Source organism: Microplitis mediator, chromosome 2, assembly GCF_029852145.1.
Source record: "Microplitis mediator isolate UGA2020A chromosome 2, iyMicMedi2.1, whole genome shotgun sequence".
NCBI classification, from domain to species: domain Eukaryota; kingdom Metazoa; phylum Arthropoda; class Insecta; order Hymenoptera; family Braconidae; genus Microplitis; species Microplitis mediator.
Window position 1 is genome coordinate 1,235,319 of NC_079970.1, and position 20,910 is coordinate 1,256,228.

Consider the following 20,910-nt stretch of genomic DNA (forward strand, 5'->3'; position numbering starts at 1 on the left):
GCTAATTTTCGAAAAAAATCAGAATCAAAAGACGAAGTGAAACGGCAAGACCTGAATTATTTCTATCTTCCGGGGCATTTTGATTGATTCTGACGAATCTAGGGACTGCTCAACTAAAGTACTTTCACGATCGTGTTCCTCGGAAAATTTCCGATGGGAAACTAGTGTCAAACTGCTAATTTTCGAAAAAAATCAGAATCAAAAGACGAACTGAAACGGCAAGACCTGAATTATTTCAATCTTCCGGGGCTTTTTGATTGATTCTGACGAATCTAGCGACTGCTCAGCTAAAGTACTTTTACGATCATGTTCCTCGGGAAATTTCCGATGGGAATCTAGTGTCAAATAACTAATTTTCGGAAAAAATCAGAATTAAAAGACGAAGTGAAACGGCAAGACCTGAATTATTTCTATCTTTCGGGGCTTTTTGATTGATTCTGACGAATCTAGCGACTGCTCAGCTAAAGTATTTTCACGATCGTGTTCCTCGGGAAATTTCCGATGGGAATCTAGTGTCAAATAACTAATTTTCGGAAAAAATCAGAATTAAAAGACGAAGTGAAACGGCAAGATCTGAATTATTTCAATCGTCCTGGGCTTTTTGATTGATTCTGACGAATCTAGCGACTGCTCAGCTAAAGTACTTTCACGATCGTGTTCCTCGGGAAATTTCCGATGGGAAACTAGTGTCAAACTGCTAATTTTCGAAAAAAATCAGAATCAAAAGACGAAGTGAAACGGCAAGACCTGAATTATTTCAATCTTCCGGGGCTTTTTGATTGATTCTGACGAATCTAGCGACGGCTCAGCTAAAGTACTTTCACGATCGTGTTCCTCGGGAAATTTCCGATGGGGAACTAGTGTCAAACTGCTAATTTTCGAAAAAAATCAGAATCAAAAGACGAAGTGAAACGGCAAGACCTGAATTATTTCAATCTTCCGGGGCTTTTTGATTGATTCTGACGAATCTAGCGACTGCTCAGCTAAAGTATTTTCACGATCGTGTTCCTCGGGAAATTTCCGATGGGGAACTAGTGTCAAACTGCTAATTTTCGAAAAAAATCAGAATCAAAAGACGAAGTGAAACGGCAAGACCTGAATTATTTCAATCTTCCGGGGCTTTTTGATTGATTCTGACGAATCTAGCGACGGCTCAGCTAAAGTACTTTCACGATCGTGTTCCTCGGGAAATTTCCGATGGGGAACTAGTGTCAAACTGCTAATTTTCGAAACAAATCAGAATCAAAAGACGAAGTGAAACGGCAAGACCTGAATTATTTCAATCTTCCGGGGCTTTTTGATTGATTCTGACGAATCTAGCGACTGCTCAGCTAAAGTATTTTCACGATCGTGTTCCTCGGGAAATTTCCGATGGGAAACTAGTGTCAAATAGCTAATTTTAAAAAAAAAATCAGAATCAAAAGATGGAGTGAAACGGCAAGACCTGAATTATTTCTATCTTTCGGGGCTTTTTGATTGATTCTGACGAATCTAGGGACTGCTCAACTAAACTTCTTTCACGATCGTGTTCCTCGGGAAATTTCCGGTGGGAAACTAGTGTCAAACTGCTAATTCTCGGAAAAAATCAGAATCAAAAGACGAAGTGAAACGGCAAGACCTGAATTATTTCTATCTTTCGGGGCTTTTTGATTGATTCTGACGAATCTAGCGACTGCTCAGCTAAAGTATTTTCACGATCGTGTTCCTCGGGAAATTTCCGATGGGAATCTAGTGTCAAATAACTAATTTTCGGAAAAAATCAGAATTAAAAGACGAAGTGAAACGGCAAGATCTGAATTATTTCAATCGTCCTGGGCTTTTTGATTGATTCTGACGAATCTAGCGACTGCTCAGCTAAAGTACGTTCACGATCGTGTTCCTCGGGAAATTTCCGATGGGAAACTAGTGTCAAACTGCTAATTTTCGAAAAAAATCAGAATCAAAAGACGAAGTGAAACGGCAAGACCTGAATTATTTCAATCTTCCGGGGCTTTTTGATTGATTCTGACGAATCTAGCGACGGCTCAGCTAAAGTACTTTCACGATCGTGTTCCTCGGGAAATTTCCGATGGGGAACTAGTGTCAAACTGCTAATTTTCGAAAAAAATCAGAATCAAAAGACGAAGTGAAACGGCAAGACCTGAATTATTTCAATCTTCCGGGGCTTTTTGATTGATTCTGACGAATCTAGCGACTGCTCAGCTAAAGTACTTTCACGATCGTGTTCCTCGGGAAATTTCCGATGGGAATCTAGTGTTAAATAGCTAATTCTCGGAAAAAATCAGAATCAAAAGACGAAGTGAAACGGCAAGACCTGAATTATTTCAATCTTCCGGGGCTTTTTGATTGATTCTGACGAATCTAGCGACTGCTCAGCTAGAGTACTTTCACGATCGTGTTCCTCGGGAAATGTCCGATGGGAATCTAGTGTCTAATAACTAATTTTCGGAAAAAATCAGAATTAAAAGACGAAGTGAAACGGCAAGACCTGAATTATTTCTACCTTTCGGGGCTTTTTGATTGATTCTGACGAATCTAGCGACTGCTCAGCTAAAGTATTCTCACGATCGTGTTCCTCGGGAAATTTCCGATGGGAAACTAGTGTCAAATAGCTAATTTAAAAAAAAAATCAGAATCAAAAGATGGAGTGAAACGGCAAGACCTGAATTATTTCTATCTTTCGGGGCTTTTTGATTGATTCTGACGAATCTAGGGACTGCTCAACTAAACTTCTTTCACGATCGTGTTCCTCGGGAAATTTCCGGTGGGAAACTAGTGTCAAACTGCTAATTTTCGAAAAAAATCAGAATCAAAAGACGAAGTGAAACGGCAAGACCTGAATTATTTCTATCTTCCGGGGCTTTTTGATTGATTCTGACGAATCTAGCGACTGCTCAGCTAAAGTACTTTCACGATCGTGTTCCTCGGGAAATTTCCGATGGGAATCTAGTGTTAAATAGCTAATTCTCGGAAAAAATCAGAATCAAAAGACGAAGTGAAACGGCAAGACCTGAATTATTTCAATCTTCCGGGGCTTTTTGATTGATTCTGACGAATCTAGCGACTGCTCAGCTAAAGTACTTTCACGATCGTGTTCCTCGGGAAATTTCCGATGGGAATCTAGTGTCAAATAACTAATTTTCGGAAAAAATCAGAATTAAAAGACGAAGTGAAACGGCAAGACCTGAATTATTTCAATCTTCCGGGGCTTTTTGATTGATTCTGACGAATCTAGCGACTGCTCAGCTAAAGTACTTTCACGATCGTGTTCCTCGGGAAATTTCCGATGGGAATCTAGTGTCAAATAACTAATTTTCGGAAAAAATCAGAATTAAAAGACGAAGTGAAACGGCAAGACCTGAATTATTTCAATCTTCCGGGGCTTTTTGATTGATTCTGACGAATCTAGGGACTGCTCAACTAAACTACTTTCACGATCGTGTTCCTCGGGAAATTTCCGATGGGAATCTAGTGTCAAATAACTAATTTTCGGAAAAAATCAGAATTAAAAGACGAAGTGAAACGGCAAGACCTGAATTATTTCTATCTTTCGGGGCTTTTTGATTGATTCTGACGAATCTAGCGACTGCTCAGCTAAAGTACTTTCACGATCGTGTTCCTCGGGAAATTTCCGATGGGAATCTAGTGTCAAATAACTAATTTTCGGAAAAAATCAGAATTAAAAGACGAAGTGAAACGGCAAGACCTGAATTATTTCGATCTTCCGGGACTTTTTGATTGATTCTGACGAATCTAGCGACTGCTCAGCTAAAGTACTTTCACGATCGTGTTCCTCGGGAAATTTCCGATGGGAATCTAGTGTTAAATAACTAATTTTCGGAAAAAATCAGAATCAAAAGACGAAGTGAAACGGCAAGACCTGAATTATTTCAATCTTCCGGGGCTTTTTGATTGATTTTGACGAATCTAGCGACTGCTCAGCTAAAGTACTTTCACGATCGTGTTCCTCGGGAAATTTCCGATGGGAATCTAGTGTCAAATAACTAATTTTCGGAAAAAATCAGAATTAAAAGACGAAGTGAAACGGCAAGACCTGAATTATTTCGATCTTCCGGGACTTTTTGATTGATTCTGACGAATCTAGCGACTGCTCAGCTAAAGTACTTTCACGATCGTGTTCCTCGGGAAATTTCCGATGAGAAACTAGTGTCAAATAGCTAATTTTCGAAAAAAATCAGAATCAAAAGACGAAGTGAAACGGCAAGATCTGAATTATTTCAATCTTCCGGGGCTTTTTGATTGATTCTGACGAATCTAGCGACTGCTCAGCTAAAGTACTTTCACGATCGTGTTCCTCGGGAAATTTCCGATGGGAAACTAGTGTCAAATAGCTAGTTTTCGAAAAAAATCAGAATCAAAAGACGAAGTGAAACGGCAAGACCTGAATTATTTCTATCTTCCGGGGCATTTTGATTGATTCTGACGAATCTAGGGACTGCTCAACTAAACTACTTTCACGATCGTGTTCCTCGGGAAATTTCCGATGGGAATCTAGTGTCAAATAGCTAATTTTCGGAAAAAATCAGAATTAAAAGACGAAGTGAAACGGCAAGACCTGAATTATTTCTATCTTTCGGGGCTTTTTGATTGATTCTGACGAATCTAGCGACTGCTCAGCTAAAGTACTTTCACGATCGTGTTCCTCGGGAAATTTCCGATGGGAATCTAGTGTCAAATAACTAATTTTCGGAAAAAATCAGAATTAAAAGACGAAGTGAAACGGCAAGACCTGAATTATTTCGATCTTCCGGGACTTTTTGATTGATTCTGACGAATCTAGCGACTGCTCAGCTAAAGTACTTTCACGATCGTGTTCCTCGGGAAATTTCCGATGGGAATCTAGTGTTAAATAACTAATTTTCGGAAAAAATCAGAATCAAAAGACGAAGTGAAACGGCAAGACCTGAATTATTTCAATCTTCCGGGGCTTTTTGATTGATTTTGACGAATCTAGCGACTGCTCAGCTAAAGTACTTTCACGATCGTGTTCCTCGGGAAATTTCCGATGGGAATCTAGTGTCAAATAACTAATTTTCGGAAAAAATCAGAATTAAAAGACGAAGTGAAACGGCAAGATCTGAATTATTTCTATCTTCCGGGGCATTTTGATTGATTCTGACGAATCTAGGGACTGCTCAACTAAACTACTTTCACGATCGTGTTCCTCGGGAAATTTCCGATGGGAATCTAGTGTCAAATAACTAATTTTCGGAAAAAATCAGAATTAAAAGACGAAGTGAAACGGCAAGACCTGAATTATTTCTATCTTTCGGGGCTTTTTGATTGATTCTGACGAATCTAGCGACTGCTCAGCTAAAGTACTTTCACGATCGTGTTCCTCGGGAAATTTCCGATGGGAATCTAGTGTCAAATAACTAATTTTCGGAAAAAATCAGAATTAAAAGACGAAGTGAAACGGCAAGACCTGAATTATTTCTATCTTTCGGGGCTTTTTGATTGATTCTGACGAATCTAGGGACTGCTCAACTAAACTACTTTCACGATCGTGTTTCTCGGGAAATTTCCGATGGGAATCTAGTGTCAAATAACTAATTTTCGGAAAAAATCAGAATTAAAAGACGAAGTGAAACGGCAAGACCTGAATTATTTCTATCTTTCGGGGCTTTTTGATTGATTCTGACGAATCTAGCGACTGCTCAGCTAAAGTACTTTCACGATCGTGTTCCTCGGGAAATTTCCGATGGGAATCTAGTGTCAAATAACTAATTTTCGAAAAAAATCAGAATCAAAAGACGAAGTGAAACGGCAAGATCTGAATTATTTCTATCTTCCGGGGCATTTTGATTGATTCTGACGAATCTAGGGACTGCTCAACTAAACTACTTTCACGATCGTGTTCCTCGGGAAATTTCCGATGGGAATCTAGTGTCAAATAACTAATTTTCGGAAAAAATCAGAATTAAAAGACGAAGTGAAACGGCAAGACCTGAATTATTTCTATCTTTCGGGGCTTTTTGATTGATTCTGACGAATCTAGCGACTGCTCAGCTAAAGTACTTTCACGATCGTGTTCCTCGGGAAATTTCCGATGGGAATCTAGTGTCAAATAACTAATTTTCGGAAAAAATCAGAATTAAAAGACGAAGTGAAACGGCAAGACCTGAATTATTTCGATCTTCCGGGACTTTTTGATTGATTCTGACGAATCTAGCGACTGCTCAGCTAAAGTACTTTCACGATCGTGTTCCTCGGGAAATTTCCGATGGGAATCTAGTGTTAAATAACTAATTTTCGGAAAAAATCAGAATCAAAAGACGAAGTGAAACGGCAAGACCTGAATTATTTCAATCTTCCGGGGCTTTTTGATTGATTTTGACGAATCTAGCGACTGCTCAGCTAAAGTACTTTCACGATCGTGTTCCTCGGGAAATTTCCGATGGGAATCTAGTGTCAAATAACTAATTTTCGGAAAAAATCAGAATTAAAAGACGAAGTGAAACGGCAAGACCTGAATTATTTCGATCTTCCGGGACTTTTTGATTGATTCTGACGAATCTAGCGACTGCTCAGCTAAAGTACTTTCACGATCGTGTTCCTCGGGAAATTTCCGATGAGAAACTAGTGTCAAATAGCTAATTTTCGAAAAAAATCAGAATCAAAAGACGAAGTGAAACGGCAAGATCTGAATTATTTCAATCTTCCGGGGCTTTTTGATTGATTCTGACGAATCTAGCGACTGCTCAGCTAAAGTACTTTCACGATCGTGTTCCTCGGGAAATTTCCGATGGGAAACTAGTGTCAAATAGCTAGTTTTCGAAAAAAATCAGAATCAAAAGACGAAGTGAAACGGCAAGACCTGAATTATTTCTATCTTCCGGGGCATTTTGATTGATTCTGACGAATCTAGGGACTGCTCAACTAAACTACTTTCACGATCGTGTTCCTCGGGAAATTTCCGATGGGAATCTAGTGTCAAATAGCTAATTTTCGGAAAAAATCAGAATTAAAAGACGAAGTGAAACGGCAAGACCTGAATTATTTCTATCTTCCGGGGCTTTTTGATTGATTCTGACGAATCTAGTGACTGCTCAGCTAAAGTACTTTCACGATCGTGTTCCTCGGGAAATTTCCGATGGGAATCTAGTGTCAAATAGCTAGTTTTCGAAAAAAATCAGAATCAAAAGACGAAGTGAAACGGCAAGACCTGAATTATTTCTATCTTCCGGGGCATTTTGATTGATTCTGACGAATCTAGGGACTGCTCAACTAAACTACTTTCACGATCGTGTTCCTCGGGAAATTTCCGATGGGAATCTAGTGTCAAATAGCTAATTTTCGGAAAAAATCAGAATTAAAAGACGAAGTGAAACGGCAAGACCTGAATTATTTCTATCTTCCGGGGCTTTTTGATTGATTCTGACGAATCTAGTGACTGCTCAGCTAAAGTACTTTCACGATCGTGTTCCTCGGGAAATTTCCGATGGGAAACTAGTGTCAAATAGCCAGTTTTCGAAAAAAATCAGAATCAAAAGACGAAGTGATACGGCAAGACCTGAATTATTCCTATCTTCCGGGGCATTTTGATTGATTCTGACGAATCAAGGGACTGCTCAGCTAAAGTACTTTCACGATCGTGTTCCTCGGGAAATTTCCGATGGGAAACTAGTGTCAAAAATTTGGAAAATCCAAAAGTGCGCGACTCATAATGCTCATTTATTATGAAATTATAAAATAATCATAAAAAAATGGCGGGAAGCACGAATAAATTCAAAATATATAAAATTTTCTTTCCTTAAATATTTTTTTTTTTTTTTTTTTTTTTTTTTAAATTATATTAGTATTTTTTATATAATTATGAAAGAACCTACTCAAAATATCTCGATTAATAACTAAAGCAAAAAAAATATATGTAAATAAAAAAAAATTGAACTGAAACAATTCAGGCTCACCAATTAGCAAAAAAAAAAAACAGCTACACTAGGATGGTAATTCGCAAGCGCCCCTGGTGGGATAAATGTACGTATAATGTATAGGTATAGATATATCGGCATCCATGTTAATTTTACATCGATATATATAGATATAGTTATACAGCCATTTTATTCTTTTATTAATTGTAATTAAACGACACTGAATTACCTAGCCAGTAGCAATAGGGGATTTACAAATCTTTCAAAGAAAAAAAAAAAAAAAATTTGATTTAATTACTGCATTTTTTCGTAAGTTATTGTGTCTACAGGTTTCATACTTGACGGACAGGAAATTTTTTTAGACTATTTTGATGTTTTTTACTTTTTTATTGAACTAAATAAATTACTGAAAAGTATGGAACTAATCTCTATTAAATTATCTTCAAAATAGTATGCAACATATCTCAATTCCGTAAACTAACAAGGGTATAATAATTGAAATAGTTGCCGAAGTGAGGCGAATTAAATTTTTCGATCATAAAGCACATCTCAGATGCTTCGCATCATGAGTCGTGCAATATGAAAAAATCACTTTTTCAAAATTTTGGGCTTGTCCATTTTGCCCCAAATGTCATGCGTAGGGGGTAAAAATGCACAAACATATCGGATCTATAGTAATTAGTCGAAAAAAAAAAAATTTTTCTTTTGATAAAAATTTCAGGGGGGCCGCTCTGCCCCACCCTCCCCTAATTTTAATGCTAAGTCGTTGGTGTTGTGGAAAAAGCACTGCGGAGTTGCGGAAATAATGTTAAGTCGAGTAAAAAGTAATGCTACCGGACGGCTGTGAGTTTCTGGTAGTGCATAGAGATTTTTCTCAAGACTCACAGGAACAAGTCGGAACTAAAGAAAAACTTCTTTTCACGACAACTGAAAGGTGACGCAAACGTAGACGTATACTGGCGTCATAATAGTCAAGTTACTTGTTACCTAAGAAATACAACAATACATTTACTCTTGTTGAATTCAAAATAAAACCCCATGTACGACATTAAGTTTCTCCTTTTTTTTCAGCTTATAAGCACGGGTACATAGAGACACGTTGTCACGTGTTTAGAATTTTTATTTAGCAAAGTTTCATCTATAAGGGAGGACTGACAACCCAGTCGACGTCGACGTCGACAGGGGAAACGAGTGAGGGCCGATAGAAGAACGGACGGGCTGCGTAACGACGCACTCGTGAAGAGCATGAGCATGAGCATGAACGATGGATATGAAGAGCCATCACAAGGGCATGGGGTCTACGTGATGTTGGAAAAATTGTTCACTTAAATTCTGACAGCTTCTCCCTGTTCAATCTGTTGCCTTTTGCCTGGCGTATGGAAATTATTAAACAAATAAATTCAGACACTAAAAATTTAAATACTAACTGATGAGTTGTATCATTAACTAATTAATCACGAGACCCAGGTGTCGTAATCACACTGGAGCCTTCACATAATTTACAAACAAATCCCTTTGTCCGGATTATCGTACGCACAGGATACAAAACACAAGCTCGTACTTTGTATTTTTTTTTTTTTTGCGACTGACAATTTATCAGCAATTATGAAAAAAGAAGAGAAAACAAAGGATATTTTTATTTAACTAATAAATTTATTTAAAAACATAAAAATAAAATGATAGTTTTTATCTCCATCGGCTGTAGAATTTATGAGCGATTTTACCCTTTTTCATGATATCGTAACTTTGAGAAACGAATACTGCACACTCACCAGTAATCACAGATTCGCCCTCTCGGGGATAAAAAAACTCGTGAGGTCAACGATCCTCTATAGCACACTAGACTACACGGCACACAAGGCAACCTAGAGAAGAGCCACCACTGAGAATCAAGACTAAAAGTGGGTTCATGTCTATAGACAAACTTTTCTTCGGTTCATCTACTTCCATCTCTTGATTCAACTCAGTTACGTAACTGACGTTCCGAGCGTACCCCTGACACGAGTGAGTTAAATCAGAAACCGAGAAAAATTGCTTTTCAACTCTCGTAATAACCAATTACAAGTTTACTATAAAGTATAATGAGCTAAATTTTGCTCATTACATTTTTAGATACTCATTGCCTCATAATACTTATTATTATTATATATCATTTCATTTTAATCATTTATTAAATTACTGGATTATCTTGTGTTGTAAATTATTGATTTAGCAGTTGCTAGTATAATAGCTGACAGTGATATTGAATTATTTCGCGATGCTAAATATATAGAGATCCAAATTAGCCGGATACATGTAACCGGATGTCCGAGATTTACATGAAATTGGCTCTTGGTCATCAGTAGCAATGTTGAAGCTCATGTCTACACCTCGATATATATACATGTATATATGAAATAGATCAGACCATAGTAATGAATGTTCATATTTAAATATATCGATGTACTCAAATACCATCTGCCTAAAATCCGGAGCACTCAAGCGCATTGACATCAGAATAATTACCAAAGGAAACTAGAGCAGAATATTCTAAAACTCAGCAAACGATATTTAAAACAAACAAAAACTAAAGATGAAAGATAAGTTTTAATAAAACGCTTAACGAGGTAAAGAGTGAAGATCGCTTTGCGAGCAAAGCCAATTTGAAATAACAAAAAAAAAGACTAGACTTTGATACGAGGGTTTAAAATTAAGAAATGATTGGATAGGTCAGCAGTATCTTTTGCCGTGGCTCGTTTACTTGTGTCAAGTAGCCAACGACGCGGAGTTTCATCCAGCCCTGACCCTTGACCTGTTTTAATTACTCCTCGTTACAACCTACAGCACACACAGGAAGGAAGCGCATTGACCTCTGCATTATCGCGTAATCCACCAGCAATAAACAACTAAGATGACAATGACAGCTGTCAGTCATTCAAAGATTTTATCTGTACTGACACATTGATATTTTTTAAACAAAGTCATTAATTTTACGAACCAGGCGTATTAGTGTTAGTGCGTTCCGCGAAACTCGCATCGTCTAATTTGCATAATCCTCTTAAATGCTTTACTTTGTTCTTCTTGTTATTGCAAGCTCTCTGTCTCTGTCTCTCCCTCTCTTTCTCTCTCTCTCTCTGCTTCTCAATGTACTTGCTAACTATGCAACCGCACTCAATTAAACTAGAACAATCAATAAAATTTTATGTTAAATTGTCAGTCATCCAGGCATCTTTCAGAGCTTTCTTTATTTATAAATTCTCTTTGGGAATAAATTTATTTTTGACAGTAAGTCAATAAAAATAAGGCGCCTCAAGTATTTTTTTTACAAAATATCAACATTCAATAAAATACATTTTAGTCAATGTTAATATTTATATCAATATGCGTAATGAGTACTCGAGTAATGAGATTCAAATATTTTGTGTACGCTAACGCTAAAATAAAATGATTTAGAACATTAACGAGCTATACCTTTTGCTTTTACTTGTTAAATATTTTTTCAGTAGATGAGATAAATGATAAAGGATGTTTTAGTTTGTTTACAAAACTTGTATTAGCTGAACTAGTACACAGAGATAAGTATATAGTTATATAACTGCAGACTGCAGAGTGGAAGTATCGAGCCAAAGGTTCATCAGGACGTACGGCGCGACGTCGATGAAGAAAATGGGAGCGTCGCGACTTCCCGACGCCCTACACGACGTTCAACTTTCATTATCACGATCTAACTTTTATTGTTACGGACCCACTACTTATTTACAAATACTTATTTATTGTCTCATTGTGTACTTGGTCTGTTTTATTATTTAACGTAGACCCTAAAAAAAATTTATTTACCAAAATTAAATTAAATTTTCAATAGTTTTTGGAAAAGGCCGAAAAATAGCCGATAAATTGGCCTATTTTTGGCCATAGTATTTTTTTTTTTGAATAAAATTGTAGACATTAGAAAAAGTTCAAGCAAATTAATAAGAAAACTAAAAATTTTCAAGTTTTCCGCCATTTTTAGGCCTTGGTATCGGAAAATTTCGGCCTTGTGTTCACTACCTGGGCTTTTTGTCGGCCACTTTTCGTGCGGGAAAAAATTTTATTATTTTGTCGGCTTTAAATTTTTGTACCCGAGTGTCTAAAAACTATGTACCTGAAGATCGGAACGTTTTTCGCGAAAAGAAAATGAAAAAATCGAAATGAAAAGTAGAAAATCTACTGTATCTAAATTTCTGAAATGTTTCGCACGTCAACCGAAAATTGCAGCCTACCCCATTTACTTCTTAAGTAAAATTACATAAATTTTTTCCATTTTCGTTGCTCGAAAAACGTTCCGATCTTCAGGTTCATTAAAAACTAACAATTAATTTATCTTTGAATTGAGAAATTAAACAAATAAATTTTCCACCTCTAAAAATACTAGACATCAATAACGTAATTAATTATTTTATTAATTACTCTTCCGATAAAAAATAAAAGTATTGAAAGCCCGTTACTAAATTACTGTATATTAAAAAAATTAATTTTATAAATCAATAAAATGAAAATTACGTAAAATTAATTATACAAATTAATAACGTATATTAATATTAATAACGAGTAATGCCGATGAATTATAACCAGTACTATAAATACCTGGATTTATTTTTCATTTTACAGCTAATGGGATTTTTTTATTCCCCTATTATTCAGCACCGTAGATTGTCAATCCGTCAATTTAAATCCCCGCCATCATGTTACTTTATTTTATTATTGTCCTACCACGTCTACCTTTAGATCTATAGATCGGACATTCGAGCATTTAATATTGTGATTAAATTACAGCGGCTCGGATATTAGTGGCATTCAGCAAACTCCGAGGTCCTATTCATTGAATTAACAAAGCATGCATTATTATAAGCAGCTGGTACTTGATAAATAAATGGACAAAGTCCGTTATCAGCTTCAATTTACCAGAGATATTTACAGTATAATTAATAGTACACTAAATCTCCAAGCCCTGGAAGTCAAAGTATCGGGTATTTTTTTTTTAAAAACAATTTATTAATTATTAAAAACTAATTAGATCGCCAATTACTTATTGTCTTAGTAAGTAACAAAAAAATAAATAAAACAATAAAAACTACAGACATTTATTTAAACTTAAGCCGATGCGACTCCGGGCCTTTTCAATGTTGGTGACTTTGACCTCAACATGTTGTCCAATCGACAGGCAGAAACCGTTGTACCCACTGACGTGGATAAGTCCGTCAGTCCCGACGCCGATGTCAACAAAGGCACCAAAGTGCGTGAGATTCCTGATTTCCCCACTCAAAACAGAACCTACTTCCAAGTCATCGATAGTCCTCAAGCTTTTCCTGAACAACGGAGCGCTACCCTGTCGCCTGATGTCCTCGCCCTTCTCCATCCTGAGTCCCTTGACAATCACCTCCAGCGTCGTCTCATTGGCCCCCAGCTGTGCCGCCAATTGCGCGAATTTCTTACCACCGACAAAGAGATTGATAGTGGAAATAAAACTACGTGACCCCAAGTCCTCAGGACGTGCACCGCAAGCTTTGATAAAAGCCTCCGCGATGCTGTATGACTCGGGATGAATCCACGTTTGGTCCAGATAATTAAATTTAATTTTATCTTTTGTTCTGTCCGTAGAACTAGATCCAGATGATTGAGATAACGCAGTCTCGGGTATTATTCGTATAAATCCAGCGCATTGTTCAAAAGTTTTAGCACCAATACCTTTTACTTTCCGCAACTGTTCCCGATTGATAAATGGTCCGTTCTCCTTCCTCCAGTTTATTATATTTGTAGCTCGGGCATCCGATAATCCGGCAACTCGTTTCAGTAAGCAGAGTGACGCTGTATTTATATCGACACCAACAAAACTGACGGCTTCGCTCACAACCTGATGATAAAAATAAAATAAATAAATAAATTACAAGCCATAAATTACAGTCAGTACAGCAATAAATGTTTGTTAAACTTACTTCATTTAGTTTGGACATTAATTGTTTCTCTGGTAAATCATGTTGATACATTCCAACTCCCAGTGATTTTGGTTCAACTTTAACCAACTCTGCAAGTGGATCTTGAAGACGCCTGGCTATTGACACAGCTGATATTACATTGCAGTCTAAATCAGGAAATTCAACTTTAGCTTGATCGCTGCAACTGTAAATTGAAGCTCCGGATTCATCAACAATCGCATAATTAACTTTATGTTTATCAAACAAATCGGAATTTATGATGTCAGATATAAAACTTTCTGTTTCACGACAAGCTGTTGCATTACCCAGAGCCAAAATCGAGACGTCGTAATTGCGTACGAGCTTGACAAGCGTATCAGCAGCATCTCGTCGCGATCTGTCGTTCTTAGCATGCGGATAAATAGTCGCTGTGGTGAGTAAATCGCCTTGGGCGGAAATGACAGCAAGCTTACAGCCATGTGTGAATCCTGGGTCTACTCCCAGTATCCGTTTCCCGCGCACCGGCTGGACCAGGAGCAACTGCTTGACATTGACAGCAAATACTTCCATGGAAGCCTCCTCGGCCTTCTCACTCAACTCGCTTCTGATTCTTCTTATCACCGAGGGCTTAATGTACTTTTTGTACGCAGTATCGAACGCTTTGTGTATCAATTCTCTGTGAAATCCCGATGAGTTAACGCCAGACTGGTACAATTGTAAGATAAATCTTTTTAACTGAATTTCAAAGTGATCCGGAACTATCACTTGGATCGCAATAACTTTCTCCTTCTCCGCCCGGTTCATAGCAAGTGTCTGATGAGGTTTTATATATTTTTCAACACCTTTCCAGTCGTAGTACATCTTGTACTTATCCTCCACATGTTTCTTTTCAAGTTTAACTTTAGAATCACCAGCAGAAGTTTCCTTAGTCTCCTTGGTCTTCTTGGTTTGTATGGTTGCCGATACATTCTCACGCAACTCTTTAGTTTTATCAAAAGTCTCTTTATTTTTACTGATAACGTCCGCAAGAATATTAATTATGCCCTCTTTGATCTGATCCTCGCTCTCAAGACCTTCTTCGTTGGACCTAATCAAACTTTTTAGATGGGGAATCTTGTCGCCCTTCAAAACAGCTTCAGCAGTTGGACCCAGACCCAGCTCTCTGGCTCTTTCAGCGAGTGTCCTTTTGGACCCGGTCTTGTACAGCGAGTGAATGTACTCGAGTTCAGTAAGAGTTCTGGTTGATTTTACTTGATTGTGAATTTCCGGAGTCCATTTGCCGGATTTGTCGATGGCTTTTATCACCAGGTCCGCTTTGTGCTTTATCGCTTTCACGCGATCGTAACTTTCTTTGATTAGTCGCAGTTTATCAGCATCCAGCCCGCGTGTCTGATCTTTTCGGTACCTCGCGATGAAAGGGATCGTGTTGTCGCTGTCAAAAAGTTTTACAACAGCCTCGGCAACTGGTCGAGTCACTCCATTGAATTCCTGGATGTAGTCGACGTTGTTCCATTCATGGATTAAGTTATTTTGGTCAAATTGGAAACTGTAACTGGGATTTACTGATGAACTTGATGACACATCAGCTTCTACTTGATTTTCAACTGCTTTCTTTGTAGATGCTCTGGCTTTTTTGACTTTTGGCGATGGTTCTATGCTTGATTCATCATCTTTACTTTTTTTTGATGAAAGACAACCCATTTTAGTATCAGTAGCATCAGTTTTGCGTTTTTTTGATACTTGTTTTGGTTCTTTGGAAATTTTTATAGGTTTTTCTGATACTTTTTTTGGTTTCTCTGACACTTTTCTTGGTTTTTCTGATACTTTTTTAGGAGTTTTTACAACTCGTTTTTTTTTTTTCGCAGGTTTAAGTGATTCGTCTTCAGAATCTGATAATTCAATTGTATCATCGAGATTTTTACGCTTTGGCATCTCCTAATTTCAGGACTACAACAGAAAATAAAATTTTTCAATTATAAAAATATGAGTGTAAATGTATGAGTGTGAATGTAGCAGACATCAGATAAATTTAAAATTATTAATAAATAGGATAAATAATTTTTAAAAAAATATGTATAAAAATGCACTTATTAATTTCAAAATTTTTTACATGCGCATTTTTTTTAAATTTAATTTTTTAAATTATTTATTAGTAATTTTAAATTTGTCTGATGTCTGCTATATTCACACTCATTACAAAAATTAATTTCAGATCAAATTGATAAAAAAATAATAAATTTAAAAAAAAGCAATGAGTTTTTAATGCTTTAAATATATAAAAATAAAAATACAAATATCAAATTACGAAAAAATGAATCCATGATCGTTAACCAAAAAATTTTCGGCGCAATAATTATTTTAAAAAATACGTTTTCAAAACTAACAGCTAAAAATAATAGTCTCTGCACCATGAGTATTATTCAATGACTAATAAAATACGTTACTCAGTTACCTTATCTGTCACTTGACACTTGAATTGTAATTTAAAACCCGCTGCCAGTGATAAAAAATTGCGTTGAATTCTCCAGCTGGAAAATGTAAACAGTATGAGAGCGAGCGAGTGCCATCTTGTGGCTGCCTCCTCCAAATGGCGAGTCTCCATTTTCAAATTTTTCTACTTTTACCGCCAATTAACTATTATGCTCATATTTATTTATCATCAATTTTTAAACTAATTATCAGTAATTTTATCAATTTTTTTTTTTTTTTAAGTAACTGCAGTACGTAACAATTATTACAAATAAAAGTATCAGATATCAGTAAATTTTTAAAATCTGATGGATTTTCTTTTTTTAGTCATAATTGTCGTGGTGTCTCGGCTGGTTTTTCGCAAAGGTGTCGATTTTTTAGCGCAGATGATTCCCAAGATATGCTCGCGGCATCAAGACGTTCAGTTTTTGATAGGCGGCGATGGTCCTTAAATATATTGTTTTGATTGAGTAAAAAAGTATAATTCAGATATTACTGGCGGTTTTATAGTAAATTGAGTGTATCTTATACTGTTTAAAAAAAAGTATGGAAAAAAAATATGTATCTCTAAGCTAGTGCTAGTATTCAATCAAAGTAATAAAATAAATTACTTGTAGGGTAAGAGCACCAGTACCCAGTCCCTAACCAGCAGTCAGCCGGTCATATACTTTAACATTGGCTCAAAATATATATAGATATAATTTAACATCAAGTGGCTGGCTACTGGTGCTCTTACCCTATCATTAAAATTCCCAGATTATAATAAAAAAATTCAGACGGGATTATTAGGTAAAATAAATGATTTAAATACAAGTCGACTTTCATATATTTTTACATTTATTCTTCCAGTTTAATGAAATATTACAAAGTTCAAACTTTACATCGATTAAAGACTGAAATTAAAACTTTTTGAACACATTAAATAGAAATTTAGATTATAAATTGGAAGTAAGTAAATTCAACTTTTTATTGAAAGTTTTAACAAAAGTGGAAAAATGCAAACTCAAAAGTTAAGCACAGAAAAACAAATTTCTTTGGAAAGTATTAAATTTTATGAAGAAAAATCTTACTGCGATGAATAAATGGATTACTATCTAGTGATGCAAAGACAATCCACTCTGCAATAAACTTACTTCCTTCGGTATGCCTAAAAAAAAAAAAAAAAGTGATTTAATTATTGAAATTAAAAATTTCGAATATTTAAAAAAATATAAATTACAGTATTAATAAAGAAAAAAAAGTATACCATTTTCTGAATAGCGTTGGCTTTATTTGCAGCGTGTAGTAGTTGTAACATCTTGACGTTATTGAATAATATGCTGGCGTCACACTTGTTAGCCAATGATTTAATTTCTTCAGCATTTTCGTTGGTATAATAGTAGCTGATGAGGGATTGTTCACACAGATTTATCAGTCTTGTTAATTCATAGTTCGAAGCAGCTTCTAGCAAACCTACTGCATGATCATCCAAGTCCTCAACATTTCGAGTGTACATAAATTCTAAAACTCTTTTAAATATCTCTGGCTCTATATCCGTAAGAGCTACTTGGTTATCATTGCCATCAGACATGTGTTGATGATAATCAACCATTTCATATAATTTAGGACACCGTGCTTCCAATACTCTTTTATGGACTGGAAATGCAACACCCTGTACATAAATCATAACGTCACGGTCATCTTGAACTTTATATAACTCCGAGAAATCACCTGATGAATTGGGATCTGGAAAATAGGCATAAACCATAAGCTCGTCAGGAAATATAGGATCATCATCCAAATAAGTTATGAGTTCGATGTACAGTGTCATGGTATCATTTGGAAGTAGTTTATCTATTGTGTTCGGTAACTCGGGGTAAGGTAAACAGTGTCTTAATAATTCAGGTTGAATAACACTCTGACAATCATCAAATTTCCGGTTCTTTCGTCCAAGAAAAAACTTATTTTTGTCGGCATCGACCAGGTAAAAATTACAGGTGACATGATTCTTAGGTTCTAATTTTTTAACAGCGTCGAAAAATATCTTGAATCCACACTTCAATTCATTATTATCAAAATTCAATGTGACGTACCAGTCAACGGCATGATCTTGAACTTTTGTAGAAAAGTAGTGAGTCTCGTTAACAGGATAATTTGGAAACTGGTCCTCGTCCGGATCTACTTTTGCGAATATTTCACTCATATTTTTAAGTACCCATGTGTGATATTCTTTATGAACGTTTTGTTCGATTTTTTTTAAAGGCATTTTAAAACTCGACACTTTTTATACTAACACAATTTTTCCTTAATTATTTTTTTCAAAGAAACACGAGGTCGAATGTCGAAGAAGAGCTAGATGATTAGTTTTACTGCGTATCAACGATAAGATGGCAGTAACAAGAAGGACTGTGAGTGAGAAGCGCAGTGTGGCAGATCAGTCGCCTCGGCGGTAGCAACCCTATCCAAAAATTTCCATAGAATCCACTCAAATGCGACAAAAACCGCATAGCATCCTATAGACTGTATTGGTTTCTATGCGGGTTTTGTCGCATTTGAGTGGATTCTATGGAAATTTTTGGATAGGGAAGGTTACCTACAATCTTAACCTACAATTTACGTTCGACGGGTCAAGAAACTATGGAGGGTAGAGGTACCTTTCATCATTAAAATTCCCAGATTGTAATAAAAAAATTCAGACGGGATTATTAGGTAAAATAACTGATTTAAATACAAGTCGACTTTTATATATTTTTACATTTATTCTTCCAGTTTAATGAAATATTACAAAGTTCATACTTTACATCAATTAAAGACTAAAATTAAAACTTTTTGAACACATTAAATAGAAATTTAGATTATAAATTGGAAGTAAGTAAATCCAACTTTTTATTGAAAGTTTTAACAAAAGTGGAAAAATGCAAACTCAAAAGTTAAGCAGAAAAAAACAAATTTGGTTGGAAAGTATTAAATTTTATGAAGAAAAATCTTACTGCGATGAATAAATGGATTGCTATCTAGTGATTCAAAGACAATCCACTCTGCAATAAACTTAATTCCTTCAGTATGCCTAAAAAAAAAAAAAAGTGATTTAATTATTGAAATTAAAAATTTCGAATATTTAAAAAAATATAAAGTACAGTATTATTAAAGAAAAAAAAGTATACCATTTTCTGAATAACGTTGACGTCTCTTTTTTTCTTCAGCGTGTTTTTGTTGTAAACAATCGGTGATCCAGAACAATTGTTCGGAACCACACTTAGCAGCCAACGATTTAATTTCTTGAGAATTTTCGTCGGTATAATAGTAGCTGATGAGGGATTCTTCACACAAATTTCTCAGTCTTATTAATTCATAGTTCGAAGCAGCTTCTAGCAAACCTACTGCATGATCATCTAAGTCCTCAACATTCCGAGTGTACATAAATTCTAAAACTCTTTTAAATATCTCTGGCTCTATGTCCGTAAGAGCTACTTTGTTATCATTGCCATCAGACATTTGTTGATGATAATCAACCATTTCATATAATTTAGGACACCGTGCTTTCAATACTCTTTTATGGACTGGAAATGCCACACCCTGCACATAAATCATAACATCACGGTCATCTTGAACTTTATATAACTCCGAGAAATCACCTGATGAATTGGGATCATAATCATGCTCATTTATCATTTCCTCGTTAGGAAATATAGGATCATCATCCAAGTAAGTTATGAGTTCGATGTACAGTGTCATCGTATCATTTGGAAGTATTTTCTCTATTGTGTTCGGTAAGTAAGGTAAACAGCATTGACGTACTCTAGGAAAATAAGAAACCGGAGACTTATCAAATTTCCGGTTCTTTCGTCCAATATAAAACTTATTTTTGTCGGCATCGATCAGGTAAAAATTACAGGTGACATGATTCTTAGGTTCCAATTTTTTAACAGCGTCGAAATCTATCATGAATCCACTCTGCACTTGATTACTACAAAATTGCAATGTGACGCACCAGTCAACGACATGACCTTGAAATTCTGTAGAGAAGTAGTGAGTCTTCTGAACAGGATAATTTGAAAAATGGTATTCGTCCGGATTTATTTTTGCGAATATTTCACTCATATTTTCAACTTTCCATGTATGATATTCTTTATCAACGTTTTGTTCGATTTTTTTTAAAGGCATTTTAAAACTCGACACTTTTTATACTAACACAATTTTTCCTTAATTATTTTTTTCAAAGAAACACGAGGTCGAACGTCGAAGAAGAGCTAGATGATTAGTTTTACTGCGTATCAACGACAAGATGGCAGTAACAAGAAAGACTGTGAGTGAGAAGGGCAGTGTGGCGGTTCAGTCGCCTCGGCGGTAGCAACCCTATCTAAAGATTCCCATAGAATCCACTCAAATGCGACAAAAACCGCATAGGATCCTATAGACTGTATTGGTTTCTATGCGGCTTTTGTCGCATTTGAGTGGATTCTATGGAAATTTTTGGATAGGGAAGGTTACCTACTATCTTAACCTACAATTTGCGTTCGACGGGTCAAGAAACTATGGAGGGTAGAGGTACCTTTCATCATTAAAATTCCCAGATTATAATAAAAAAATTAAGACGGGATTATTAGGTAAAATAACTGATTTAAATACAAGTCGACTTT

General features: G+C 35.9%; 4 protein-coding genes across 5 annotated transcripts in view; all 4 read right to left on the minus strand.

Annotated features, from left to right (window-relative positions):
- The window catches only part of LOC130663997 (ankyrin repeat domain-containing protein 50-like), a 141,698-nt gene extending 130,726 nt beyond the window's left edge, over positions 1-10,972 (minus strand). The window contains exon 1 of the mRNA XM_057463615.1: positions 10,870-10,972. The gene's annotated coding sequence lies outside the window, so the exon portion shown is untranslated. The remainder of the gene's footprint in view (positions 1-10,869) is intronic.
- A 1,420-nt stretch (positions 10,973-12,392) lies between these two features.
- On the minus strand, positions 12,393-16,400 carry LOC130663998 (uncharacterized protein YdcI). Of its 2 annotated transcripts, none has more exons than XM_057463619.1 (3): positions 16,128-16,242; positions 13,844-15,769; positions 12,393-13,761 (listed from the first exon to the last, which is right to left on the minus strand). In XM_057463619.1, the coding sequence occupies exons 2-3, from the start codon at positions 15,752-15,754 to the stop codon at positions 12,982-12,984; spliced, it is 2,691 nt and encodes an 896-aa protein (XP_057319602.1). In that variant the 5' UTR covers positions 15,755-15,769; positions 16,128-16,242; the 3' UTR covers positions 12,393-12,981. The 2 variants fall into 2 exon arrangements, with proteins under 2 accessions (XP_057319602.1, XP_057319601.1); XM_057463618.1 differs by lacking the exon at positions 16,128-16,242 and adding an exon at positions 16,275-16,400 and having other exon boundaries at positions 12,394-13,761.
- A 718-nt stretch (positions 16,401-17,118) lies between these two features.
- LOC130678483 (speckle-type POZ protein-like) lies at positions 17,119-18,781 on the minus strand. Its single transcript, XM_057485710.1, has 2 exons — positions 17,538-18,781; positions 17,119-17,438 (listed from the first exon to the last, which is right to left on the minus strand). Exons 1-2 carry the CDS (start codon positions 18,534-18,536, stop codon positions 17,421-17,423), a joined length of 1,017 nt encoding a protein of 338 aa, XP_057341693.1. The 5' UTR covers positions 18,537-18,781; the 3' UTR covers positions 17,119-17,420.
- A 229-nt stretch (positions 18,782-19,010) lies between these two features.
- On the minus strand, positions 19,011-20,666 carry LOC130678480 (speckle-type POZ protein-like). The gene is made up of 2 exons (XM_057485706.1): positions 19,435-20,666; positions 19,011-19,337 (listed from the first exon to the last, which is right to left on the minus strand). Exons 1-2 carry the CDS (start codon positions 20,432-20,434, stop codon positions 19,285-19,287), a joined length of 1,053 nt encoding a protein of 350 aa, XP_057341689.1. The 5' UTR covers positions 20,435-20,666; the 3' UTR covers positions 19,011-19,284.
- Between the last annotated feature and the right edge of the window lie 244 nt (positions 20,667-20,910).